The 13,614-nt window shown below is 36.1% G+C and overlaps 1 protein-coding gene across 1 annotated transcript in view; it reads right to left on the minus strand.

The window, feature by feature from the left end:
- The window catches only part of VWA3A (von Willebrand factor A domain containing 3A), an 88,378-nt gene that overhangs the window by 38,072 nt on the left and 36,692 nt on the right, over window positions 1-13,614 (minus strand). Inside the window, exons 9-16 of the mRNA XM_052001211.1 lie at window positions 12,601-12,726; window positions 11,302-11,410; window positions 9,724-9,789; window positions 7,104-7,235; window positions 4,309-4,447; window positions 4,052-4,155; window positions 1,769-1,849; window positions 645-739 (exon numbers count right to left, since the gene is read on the minus strand). Coding sequence (XP_051857171.1) covers window positions 645-739; window positions 1,769-1,849; window positions 4,052-4,155; window positions 4,309-4,447; window positions 7,104-7,235; window positions 9,724-9,789; window positions 11,302-11,410; window positions 12,601-12,726 — 852 coding nt within the window. The remainder of the gene's footprint in view (window positions 1-644; window positions 740-1,768; window positions 1,850-4,051; window positions 4,156-4,308; window positions 4,448-7,103; window positions 7,236-9,723; window positions 9,790-11,301; window positions 11,411-12,600; window positions 12,727-13,614) is intronic.

Raw genomic sequence — 13,614 nt, forward strand, 5'->3', positions numbered from 1 at the left:
CACTTTATCTTTTTTTTTTTCCTTTTTCACATTTCCCCCTTATTTCTCCTTCCCTCATTAGACCCAAGGCCTACTGTCCTCTCTGGAGAAGTGCTTAATCTTACTATTGATTCTCAGACCTAGAGAAGTTTCCTATCCTTGCTCTTCATTAGGTGCCCTTGACTTTTTGTGTGTTATAAGTATCAATTTTTTTCCTCACATAAGTTCATGGACCCCTGAAAATTATCTGTGGATTCTAGGTTAATATCCCATGATAAAGGTGGTGTTCTTGTTTGGTTGTTAAATAGTCATGTCTAACTCTCTGTGACCCCATTTAGGTTGGGTTTTTTTTTTTTTTGTTTTTTTGGCAAAGATACTGCAGTGGTTCATTTCCTTCTCCAGCTTATTTTACAGATGAGGAAACTGAGGCAAACAACCTCAGAGTTGTTTTGTCCAGAGTCATACAACCAGTAAGTGTCTGAGGCCAAACTTGAACTCGGGTCCTTATAACTCCAGCTTTGTCCACTCAGCTGCCCTGTGATAAAGATGTTGACCACCACTAATACCATCTCTCATGAAGAATTTAATGAGAATTTACCATATTTGAAGTACTGAGTAACAGAAAATGTAAAAAAGGAGATAGGGAACGATATAGGAGAAAATACCTTTTTTCACACACTGTGCCCCAGATTCTCCTGCTAGAGATAGAAAGCCACTCAATCCGCCTCTCATACATCCGTATGGTGTTGCTGAGCTGCTTCTACAAATCACAGATCAGACAGTCTCACTGAGCAGTTCTTTCCCAAGGAAGGCAAACTAAGGGACCCAGGGGGAGGGTCATTGTTGTGGTAGGTTCAGGAGACTCCCCTGATTAGATTCCAGATGTTGGTTCCACAAAAGAATAATAATAATGATAAATCCCATTGGGGAAGGGGAGGAAAGTGAATAAGCTTAGAAGGCTGGCTCTGGCTCTGGAAGACCTGAATTCAAATCAGACCTTGGACAATTACTAGCTAAATGACTTTGGGCAAGTTATTTCCTCAATTTCCTCATCTATAAAAATGATGATAATAATTGCCTACCTTCTAAATTGTTGTGAGGATCAAATGTGCTGGCCCATAGTAAGTTTAAGTCTTCCTCCTCCTCCTCTTCCCTTTTCCTCCTCCTCCTCTTCTTCCTCCTCTGCCTCCTCCTCCGCTTCCTCCTCTTTTCCTCACCACATTACTACCACCATTATCCTTACCACTACTACCAGCACCACCAGCAGCAGCACCACTATCACTACCACCACCACTACATAGCCCCTACTACGTTCCAGACATTTGCTTTACAAATATTATCCTCACAACAACCATAAAACATTAAGTGCTCTTATTTTTTCCATTTTGCAGAAGAGGCAGGTAGAAGATAAATAATGTGCCCAGAGTCATACGGCTAATAATGTCTGAGGTTGGTTTTAACTCCAGCCTTCCTGACTCCAGGTCCAATGTTCTATGCACATGGATAGAAAATTTGAGTAAGTGTTAAAAAATAAATAAATAAATAAAAACCAAAATACAGACAATAGGGAAACTTTTCTATTTCTCCAAACAGAAAGATGGCAAAACAAGTCATAGGGTCAAAAGACATTTTCTGGGAAGGTTCTGGTCCCTGCCTGAAGTTGCAAGATACATAAGATATTTCTACTAATTCTTTCTATTCCTCAAGTGTCTGCCTTCTCCCACTCTTCCTAGTGTGTGTGTGTGTGTGTGTGTCCCCATCAAGATCAGGCCCAAAGCCAATGACTGACCTGATAGTCATACAGAAGAGGTGGGTCCACATGGATATTCTTCACACTTCCATCATACCATTCAAACTGCATCATTACTTTCTGCAGTCAGGGAAACAATATAAGAAAATGAAGTTGCCTTACTTACTTACTGGCCTTTTTGTATTATGATGAGAAGCGGGAAAATGAAGTGCAACCACATTTGAAGTTAGAGCAACCACTACCCTGTCCTCACTTTCCTAGGGATTAGCAGCAAAGGGGTACAGGTGAAACAGGGAGATATAATGTATAGCCCCTAGCTACAGCTCTTCTTTCATACTTTCCCACACACTGAAGGAACAAACAGTGAGATGGAGCACGCCATCTTCTATAAAACAGATCTGTCAGATTTGGAGTTGGGAGGAAAATTAAAAGTCATCTTAGTCTAATGCTCATCTTCACAGATGAGGAAACTAAAGTACAAGGAGTATTTTTAAAAAATTCAATGTATTTTATTTTTCCAATTTCATGTAAAGATAGTTTTCAACATTCATGTTTGCAAGATTTAAATTCCGAATTTTTTTCTCCTTCCTCCCTTATTTATCCCCTCCCCAAGACAGCAAGCAATCTGATATAGGTTTTACATGTATGCTCATTTAAAGCATATTACCATATTAGACATGTTGTAAAAGAAAAATCAGAACAAAAGGGAAAAACCATGAGAAAGAAAAAGCAAACAAAAAAGGTGAAAATAGTTTAAGACAACTTTGAGATACCACTACATACCTCTTAAATTGACTAAGATGACAGGAAAAGATAATGATGAATGTTGGAGGGGATATAAGAAAACTGGGACTCTAATGCATTGTTAGTGGAGTTTTGAATTGATCCAATTATTCTGAAGAGCAATTTGAAACTATGCCCAAATGGCTATCAAACTGTGCATATCCTTTGATTCAGCAATGTATTGGGCCCATATCCCAAAGAGATCACAAAAAAAGGGAAAAGGACCTGTATGTGCAAAAATGTTTCTAACAGTTTCAATTTAAAGAATTGAAACCTGAGTGGATACCCATCAGTTGGAGAATGGTTGAATAAGTTATGATATATGAATGTTATGAAATATTATTGTTCTATAAAAACCTATCAGCAAGATAATTTCAGAGAGACTCGGAGAGACTTACATGAACTAATGCTAATGGAAGTGAATAGAACCAAGAGAACATTGTACACAGTGACAAGATTATATGATGATCAATTCTGATGGACATGGTTTTTTTCAACAGCAAGGTGATTCAGGCCATTCCAATAGTTTTGTGATGGAGAGAGAGACATCTCCATCCAGAGAGAGGACTGTGGGGACCGGGTGTGGATCACAACATAGTATTTTCACTTTTTTGTTGTAGTTTGCTTTCATTTTCTTTTCTTTCTCATTTTTTCCCTTTTTGATCTAATTTTTCTTGTGCAGCAAGATAACTGTGGAAATATGTGTAGAACTGCATATGTTTAATATATATTGGATTACTTGCCATCAGGAGAGGGGGTAAGGGGAAAGAAGGGAGAAAAAATTTAGAATACAAGGTTTTACAAGGGTGAATGTTAAAAACTATGCATATGTTTTGAAAATAAAAAGTTTTAATGATAAAAAAAGAAAGTATTTGAATTTCAGGACGTAGAATTTTATACTTGATACTGGAAGTAATATGGAACACTGGAGTTTGTTGAATGTAGGGGTGATATGGTCAGGCTCATTCTTTAAGAAGATTGCTTTGACAGCTGAGTGGAAGATGGAATGGAATGGTTAGAGAACTGAGGCAGAGAAACCAACCAAAAAGCTACTGCAATAGTACAAGAATAAGGTGATAAAGGCCTGCATCAGGATAGTGACTTTCAGAAGAATGAAGAGAGTATATGAATTGACTGTCACCTATCTTGTCACTTGTGGGACTGTGAAAATGTGGTCTATTATAAAAGAATTATTTTTACATTCTTAAAAAAAAAGAAAATAGTTTGCTATGGCTACATACAGTTGCCATAGTTCTCTCTCTAGATGCAAATGGCATTTTATATCCCAGATTTATTAAAAATGTCTTAGATCACTGTATTACTGAGAAGAGCTAAATCTGTTATAACTGATCATCACATAAGCTTGTTCTTACTATGTAAAATGTTATTCTGGTTCTGTTCACTTCACTCAGTATCAGTTCAAGTAGAAGTTTATTCAAGATCACACAGATAGCAAGAAGCAGAGTAAAGACTTGAACCTATGCTCTCTACTAGATGCAGTATTATTTCCATTAATATATCCTAGTGGTCTTGAATTACCTCATGAAGAGTTGAAGATACTGTTTTCTGGAGAATGGGTACAAATTCTTCCGTGGGTGAGAATGCATTGGGAGCCAAAATTTGGTAAAGGCTTAACTTCTTAGCTGTAAAGACAATAAAGTTCAGGATGTACACACAGACACACAAACACACACAGACACACACACACACTCTCACACACACACTTTTTTTTTTTTTTTAGCCAAGACTTAATAGGTAGCATTTAGTTACTTGTGAAAACTCCCTAAGGAAAATACCTTTCAATCCATATGTCTTCAGCCAGTCTGCAGAGGTTCTGGTCAGGAAGTTTGGAATTTTAATTTTGAGGGGGCTCTCATGCTTTGGAGGCTTGGGTAAGAAGCTGGATAAGGACAATTTTGTAAACTCTGCAGAAATCTAAATTGAGCACAAAAATATAGCGATGTCAAACAACATTAGAGCTAGGAGAAACTTTAAAAATCTAAGAGTCCTCAGACATTAGATTGGTATCTACCAGTAGACTTAGAACCTTATTTGGTAATCTAATTACCACTATTCCAACTCCAACTCACCTTTCCCATGGTCTGTTAGAATTCTCAAAGAGAAGTCTAGTACAATCATCACCTCCCATTTCCTCAGCCTACACAATAACTCTGTTGTCAGTACTTTCTTTACTTCCCTACCATCATTGATGCTTGTTGGAAAATGTACATATATGGGAAAGAAACAAAATTTTGCTTATTTGCTCTTTAAAAAATTTTCAAAGTTCAATCTTATAAATAAATAAGAAAATTCATTTGACAAGATTTCAATTTTATTAAAATTTAATTAAAAAATTCTTTTGTTATTATTCAACTTTATTTTTGGTTCTAAATTCTTTCCCTTCCTTTTCCCCTAACCATTGAAAAGGCAAAAAAAGTCAAATTTATTACAAATATGTATAGTTAGGCAAGCCAAATTTCTGTATTAGATATGTGCTAAAAACAAAAAAAGAAAAGAAAAGAAAAAATATATATATATATGCTTCAGTCTGTACTCTGAGTCTATCTTGAGCTTTTATGTATCCTGGGTCCTTGGAATTGTGGTGGGTCAGTTTTTCAAAGTTCAATTTCTTTAAAATTTTATTGTTACCATATAAATTATTCTCCTGGTTTAGTTCACTGCTCTCTGTATCAATTCATTTAAGTCTTCCCCGGTTTTTCTGAAACCATCTCCTTCATCGTTTCGTACAGCACAATAATATTTCTTTTCCTTCCTAAACTATAACTTGTTCAGCTATTCCCCAATTTGATGTCGTCTCCTCAGTTTCCAATTTTTTTGCCAACATAAATGGCTATATAAATATTTTTGTAACTATGGATTTCCTTCCTCTTTCTATGTTCTCTTTGGGGTATAAATCTAGAACTGGTATTGCAGAGTTGAAAACAGTTTAATAGCTTTTGGGGAATAGTTCCAAACTGCTTTCCAGAATGGTTGAGCCAGTTTGCAGCCCTACTTTTCCCACATCCCTTCCAGCATTTGTCATTTTCTTTCTTTCTTTTTTTTTTTTTTTAACCATCTTTTGCCACGCTCTTGGTATCATGGTAAAATATGGATGATTGTGTCTTAACTATTTTGAAAGCCACAAAATATATCATCATGGCTCCAACCTACCTGGAATCAGTAGCAAAGGAAGCAGGTGAAACTTATGGTTCAGACCCCTCATTTTAAAGATAAGGAAGCTGATAATCAAAGACGATAACTGATTTGACTATGAATACATAGTACAAAAGTCAAAATTGAAACTTAATTTTCCGGTCCAATGCTATTTTACTCTCTACCATGCTATGTTTAAAAAAAGCCTTTGTTCACTGATGGTGAATATTTAATTAATTAATTGGAATTAATTTGGAAATTATTAATATGGAAACATTTTACATAATTGTACAAATATCACCTATCTTTGCTTGCTATCTCATGGAGAAGGGAAGGGAAGAAAGGATAGAATTTGAAACTCAAAACTTTAAATAAAAATGTTTTAAATTTTTTGAAAAAACAAACTAGACTATTACTAAAAATGTCTTTCTTCACTTATGCTCCAGTATTTTTATTAATATTTATGTGTCCTATTCTTCGTGACCCCATTTGAGGGTTTCTTGGCAAATATAGTGGATTGGTTTGCCATTTCCTTCTCCAGCTCATTTTACAGATGAGGAAATTGAGACAAACAAAATTAAGTGACTTGCCCAGGATCCCAAAGCTCGTAAGTGTCTGAGGTCAGATTTGAGCTCATGTTTTTCTGTCGTCAGATCTGTTACTCCATCCACTATTCCACCTAGCCGCTCCACATACTCCAGTATACTAATTGATTTATGCATGTGTTCAGTCTTAATCCTGCATTGTCCACAGTTGTGTTTTCTATTAAGCCAGAATGACATGCAACGTATATTATGTCCATTGATATGAAATGAAGAAAAAGAGAGCTTTTGAAGCTCTGCCTAACATTAAATGACTCTAGTGAACAACTGACTTATTAAATTGTTTTCAAGTTCCTATTAATTATACCCACAAGGTCTCTAAATGAGGCAAGAGAATAAAAGAATTATCTTTAAGGCATCTTACAGTCACAGGATCAGCCTCCTTCCCTGGAAGTCATGAAGGGAATAGAGAATACCTGCAAGTTTTCTCCTTAGGGAAGTGAAAATAACCAGAAGGGGTGAAAAACATTTTTGCTTTCCCTGGCATACATGGAAGAGGGGAATTGAAGAGAAAGTAAAAGAATCAGGCTCTGATTGTTTTGGTTAAGGAAGGCTGTTTCAATGAGAATAATATTCACAAAGCTTTGGGTCCACATCAGATCGCAAGGATCATTTAGTGATGGTGGTTCAACCTTGGATACACAAACTACACATCAGAAATACTCCCATTAATCCAGTTTTCCTTTCTGTAGATATTTAGATTAAGACCCAAAGAGCAAAATAATTTTTCAGAGGCTCTCTATGTATTCCTTCTGGGTAAAATGTCTCATAGCATTCTTTGGTAAATGTTGAACATTTATCCAAAAGGTGTATAAATATGGAGGCTCAGTACTTACTTCCCGAGCCATGTTGCTGAATGCTTCACAAGTCTTGCTCTGGTACATCTCTTTGATGGTGCTGAGAATATTCTTAGCCTTCTGAATCTCTTTAAGGAGCTTGACTACATCACTGTTGGCAGAATTCTGATCCTAAACCAAAAAATTTGGATTGAAGGTAAACGTTATGGCTGGCCAGTGTTCACTGAAAGAATGGACAATTAGCAAATGACTAAGAATAACTCATACACCAAGTGATTTTACTTCTGTTTCTGTAGCTCAGTTAAAAGTAATATTTGGAAAAGAAAATGGCAAACCACTCCAGTATCTTTGCCAAGAAAACCCCCCAAAAGAAAAATTCCACACAAACTACTATTAGATACCATAACCAAAAGGAGAGGAGTGGGAAAACTCCACAAAGTCTCAGTAGCCCAGACTCTCCTAGACTTCCCAGGACTTAGCTATTTAAAGCCTTCAGGGCTGTGACTGATTTATTAGTTCAGTCAACTATAGAGAAAGAAGAAAAGAAGGTCATGAGTAGAAATTCATTTTGGGATATTGGTATGTAAGGGAACCCAGAGAGGGTAATGAGCTGGTATAGAAGGTAGGGAAGGAGCAGTCCTGGAGAGTCCGGTGTCCCCAAAACTAAGCTCAGTGACACTAACAGTGAGAAGAGGGTGATTAGTCAGCAGTATCAAATACCACACAGGAATAGATAACAAAGTGTACAGAAAAAAAATTGACAACTTGGATTTAGTAACGAAGTTCTTAACTTTGGAGAGAACCAGTTTTGTAGAATGGTCTTTGTGAAAGCCTGATTATAGAGCTTTGATGGATGCATGGGAGGGAACCATTAACTATAAACTACTCTTACCATTTTAAAAAAATTGATTGGAAAAAAATGAATAAATATTTATTTTTTCTCTATTCCCTATTTTCAATTAAATTAACAAAGAAAAATAAAATTTTTGGTAACAAATAGAGCAGCAAAACACCCTCCCCCAATCTCTATTTTGTATTCTTCTTTCTAGAAATTGTGTGAAAAGAGTAAAGGAAAGGAGCTTTGGAGAATAAAGGATTTTTTAAGAGTATATTTGTTGGCTTAGGGTAAGGATCCAGCAGAGAAAAACAAAGAGAAATTAAGAATTCAAGAGGTATGATTAATAAAGTCAAGTGATAGAGAAAATGGGAAAGAATAGGATTGAAGGTACAGATGGAAGGGTTAGCTTTGGAAATAAATGTTTGTTGAATTGTCGAGGAGGAGAGAGATCTCTTGTTTTGAGAATGGAGAGAAGGAAGAAAGGAAACAAAAAGATATTTAGGAGTTTGGAGCAATAAAAGGATAGAATTTACAAAGAATGGCTTTGTTTTCCTCAGTAATGAGGACATCATTTGCAAAGATTGAGTAGAATTAGAGGTCTAAATAAAGAGAAGATTTGAAATAACTAATGGAAGGAATCTGAAAGACAATCAATAAGACATGAAGAATCTGAGTATCAGATTGTTTCCCAGGATGCATTGTAGAAAGTAGTCTGCTGGAATGTGCATCCATGAGGGTTCAGTTGAAGCATAAATTTACAAGACAAGTACCATTTCTTAATTTTTTTTCTCTTGCACACAATAAGCAGCTCAGGAATAGGATAGAGGCAGCAGAATTAATTGGGGATGAATGTGAACAAAACAGGCATGGCAAAATGTCAATAGGGCCAGAGAGACTCAGTTAGTGAAGCCATGATTAATGTATTTAACCATAGATACAGGCTGCTAGGTGGCGCTATAATGCACAGAGTGCCAGGGAGCCTTAAATACTCAGCTCCTAGAGTTCAAATCTGGCCTCAGATACTAAGTAGCTGTGTGACCCTGGGCAAGTCATTTAACCCTGTTTGCCTCAGTTTCTTCATCTGTAAAATAAGCTGGAGAAGGAAAAGACAAACCACTCCAATGTCTCTGCCAAGAAAAGCTTAGATAGAGTCTTTAAGAGTTGGACATGCCGATTCTTTTTGTACAGCAAAATAACTGTTAGGACATGTATACTTATATTGTATTTAATTTATATTTTAACATATTTAACATGTATTGGTCAACCTGCCATCTGGGGGAGGGGGTGGGAGGAAGAAGGGGGAAAATTAGAACAAAAGGTTTGGCAATTGTCAATGCTGTAAAATTACTCATGCATATAACTTGTAAATAAAAAGCTATTAAAAAAAAAAAAAAGAGTTGGACATGACTGAAAAACAACAAACTATTGTTGTGAGATGGTATAAGAGAAACTGTTGTGGTAAGGATAAAGGCACTAAAAAAAGAGGAGACCAGGGAGCAGCTAGTTGGTGCAGTGGATAGAGCACCATCCCTGAAGTCAGGAGGACCTGAGTTCAAATCCAGCCTCAGACACTTAACACTTCCTAGCTGTGTGAACCTGGGTAAGTCACTTAACCCCATTTGCCTCAGGAGGACAGAAGATTGCAATCAGAATGAGGAAGTTTAGAGTGGAGGTAGTCAAATTGTGGTGACTCAGAAACAATAATAAATGAGAGATTAATGTGGTTTACTCCTAGTGTTCAGGAAGTCCCAAAGGTCCTATGCATATTAGAACCTATATCCATTCTCCTGTATATCCCAAGAAAAAATCACAAAGTCTTACCTCCGGTACTAGTGTGTAGCAGTGGTAATAGCCTCTAATACCTTCTGCAAAGTTCCTGACAACAGCCTATAACAATGATGACAGCAGAAAGTTATTGTGAGCCTGGAAGAGAGTAATTGTAATATTATGGGGTTTACAACTCCTAGATGGATCACTGAATCTGGAATCACACTTACTAGCTTTGGATAAATCACTTAAATTCTATCTGCTTCAGTTTCCACATCTATAAACTAGGGATAATAATAGCACACTTCCCAGAGTGCTATGAGGATCAAATTGAATATTTATATATTTGGCAAATCTTAAAGCACTAAATAAATGCTATTACTACTATTACTACTACTACTACTAGTGCTACAGCTACTGCTGCTACTAGTTATTTCTATCAGAGCCTAAACATTTCCTTCTTCCATTAATCCAATTTTTTTCTTCTTTTTAAAAAATAATATATTATTTTTCCAAATACACATATAGTTTTCAACATTCATTTTGGTAAAACTTTGTGTTCCAAATTTTTCTCCCTCTCTCTGTTACCTCACCCCCCACCCAAGACAGCAAACAATCTAATATATATTAAATATATGTGATTTTTTTAAAAAATTTTTTTATTTTCTCCAGTTACATGTGAAAAACTTTTTTGGGGTTACACATGTACATCCATTTTTTTATATATATTTCCTTATGAATCTTAAGAGAAAAATCAGAATAAAAGGGAAAAACCACTAGAGAAAAAAAAAACAAAGAAAAAAAAAGTGAACATATAGTATGTGTTGATTTACATTTAGTCTCCATAGTTCTTTCTCTGGACACAGATGGCATTTTCCATCCAAAGTTTATTGGAATTGCCTTGGATCACTCAGTCACTAAGAAGAACCAATTCTGTCACAGTTGGTCATCTCACAATCTTGCTGTTGCTATGTACAATGATTTCCTGATTCTGCTTGTTTCTCTCAGCATTAGTTCATATAAAACTTTCCAGACCTTTCTAAAATCAGCCTGTTCATTTTTATAGAGCAATAATATTCCATTACTTTCATATACCATAGCTTATTCAGCCATTCCCCAATTAATGGGCATCTACTCATTTTCCAATTCTTGACCACCACAACAAAAGCTACTACAAACACTTTTGCACATGTGGGTCCTTTTCCCTCTTCTATGATTTCTTTGGAATACAGACCCAATAGTGGCACTGCTGGATCAAAGGGTATATGTGTGATTTTTTAAAAAACATATTTCCATATTTGTTATGTTGTGCAAGAAAAATCAGATCAAGAAAACCATGAAAAACAAAGAAAAAAAAACACAAGCAAACAACCAACAAAAAAGGTGAAAACACTATACTTTGATCCATATTCTATCAATCCAATTTCCATAAATTCATTGTTTCCCATTTTGCAGGAATGAAAGCTGAGGCACTGAGAGGCAGAATTTATAATCAAATTGACATAAAAAACCAAGCCTCTTGAGTGCTCCTTCAAGCGAGAGATTAAATCTAGGTCTCTAAACCACAATGGTTTTATCTGGTTCAGTGGGAAACCACCAAATGAGATGTTTCCTACCATTTCAGGCACTTACCATGGGCATGTGGTTGCTGCATTTATAAGTGATAGTCTGGAAGACCAGATTCCTTCCCAGGGTGCACTGCAGAATGTAGTCTGATAGAATTTCTGGTGACTGATCTGGGCTGAGGAGAAGGATTCCAGTTCAAACAAGACAGGTCATAATGAGACAATTCCCAAGTAAAGGAGTTCCTACACAATGGCATGTTAAGACTACTTATACTCTAAGACCCCTTGTTTCTTTCTAAGACACCTGAACGTCCTAGGCAGATGGCTCTATACCTAGTTGTCAGTGTTAACCCTTCTCTTTCAACATCTTTAGATTAGAATGTCTCAATGATCTTTTTCTCACCATTTTTCACTGAAAAGCTGCCTGCAGTATGTTCATTTGAAAACATTAATCACAGCTTTAATGCCTGACAACCCTACTTATTCAGGGATCATTTGAGTGTTTAGGTTTAAGAATGTCCTTTTTACATCAACTTAGTCCTCTGCCTACTTAGTCTCTTTTTGTGGACATTTAAGCAGTGCTTTATATATTTTAAAATATATAGGCTGTGGTGGATCCAATATTCCTGCTATTAAAATGATTATATTAGAAAAAGAGTATGTAGAATAATTTCACATAGCATCCTTCAGAATCTCCTCTAAAGGAGGTTTCCACAAAATATTCAATTCTTCCTTATCTTATTCCAAAACATTGTGTTCTTAGCTCTAGAATCCATGTAGCTTGTCCTCCAGGAATCCCCTACACTTTAGACAAACTCTCTAATCAGTAACATGGGGAAATCAGCTTCAAAGAGAAAGCAAAGTTGGATAGGCCAGAGCAAGGGTCAAAGGAAACCCCAAAGGTTTTCATATCATCTCAAGAAAAGATGTTGGTGTCTCCAAGAAGGAAAAATGATTGCAGAAGGAAGGAGAATCAAAAGTAGCCATGATATAATTTAATTCACACAAGGAAGAGGCCTGTTAATTAGCTGATGAGATCAGAGACATTCTCATCCAAATATGACTAAGTCATAGGACTTCTTGCCTTATCTAACCATTTTGTAAATGCATGTCACTAATCCCAAGGAAAGATAGAGGGTAGATTGTTCAGTGGGACCCATCTTTATTATTGGAAACCTACCTTAAACACATGATGGTGTGTGGATATGATGGTGGATCAATTTAGTATCTAAAAGATGGCATAATTTTCCATTAGTAGAACAAAATGTCCTTTTAATTTGCCTCAAATTAAGGATACATTCTTACATGCATAGCCAACTGATTCTTTATGTCACTTCACATAGTCCATTTGAGAAAAGAGACCTACCAGCTACCTAAGATGACTACCAAAGAATTCAGTTCTTTCTTCAAGAAGGCTTTTCTCAGGGCTTGGAGCAGATTGCTTCCTCCCCGGGGCTGTAGCATCTGTACCCACTCCTTGGCTTCTTGGAGTCTGAAGGGAGGACAAAACTGAGACTAAGACCCAAATTCCTTCTATGTGTCCTGGGAATTGTCCCCACTTTGGCCCAAAGTATTGAGCAATCTTTCTTCATTTAAAATGTTTCCCATAACTTTTGCTACTGACTTGACTGAGATGGAATTCTCTTAAGGCAAGCAATATGGACTAGCTTTCCACTAGCACAGGTGAAGAGAAAGATGAGGAAGCAGATGATGAAAATGAACTTTTTAAGGTGACTTTTGATTAGGATTACATTGTTAATACAATTTAGTTGGTGCAGAGTCTCTTAGGATACCTAATGTGGTTTCCTTTAAGAGAGGATGAAGAAAAAGTTTTGCAAAATGTTGTTTACGCTCCTAATAATGTACAGTATTGTGCTAGATGCTCTATGTTTGACAGGAATTGTTAACCTTTTTTGAGTCCTGGATCCTGTGGGTTCTCTAGTGAAGCCCAGGAGGTCCTTCTCAAAGGCAGGTTTTTAATTTTTTAATAGTATTTTTCCCAATTACATGTAAAACTTTTAAAAACACTCATTTAAAAAACATTTTGAGTTTTACATTTTCTCCCTCCTTCATCCCCACTCCATGATAGTAATCAATTTAAAATGCTATATATGTACAATCATATAAAACATATTTCCATTATTAGTCATGTTATGAAAAAAGAAACAAAGAAAAAACATGGAAAAAATAAAGAAAATGAAAAATAATATGCATCCATCTGCATTCAGACTCTAGTTCTTTCTTGATGTTAATAAAATTTTTCAGCATAAGTCCTCTGGAACTATCTTGAATCATTGTATTCACAGGTGATCATTGTACAATATTGCTGTTACTGTGTACAGTGTTCTCCTGGTTATTTCACTTAGCATCAGTCCATGTG

This window comes from Antechinus flavipes, chromosome 1, assembly GCF_016432865.1.
Source record: "Antechinus flavipes isolate AdamAnt ecotype Samford, QLD, Australia chromosome 1, AdamAnt_v2, whole genome shotgun sequence".
In the NCBI taxonomy this organism is placed as follows: domain Eukaryota; kingdom Metazoa; phylum Chordata; class Mammalia; order Dasyuromorphia; family Dasyuridae; genus Antechinus; species Antechinus flavipes.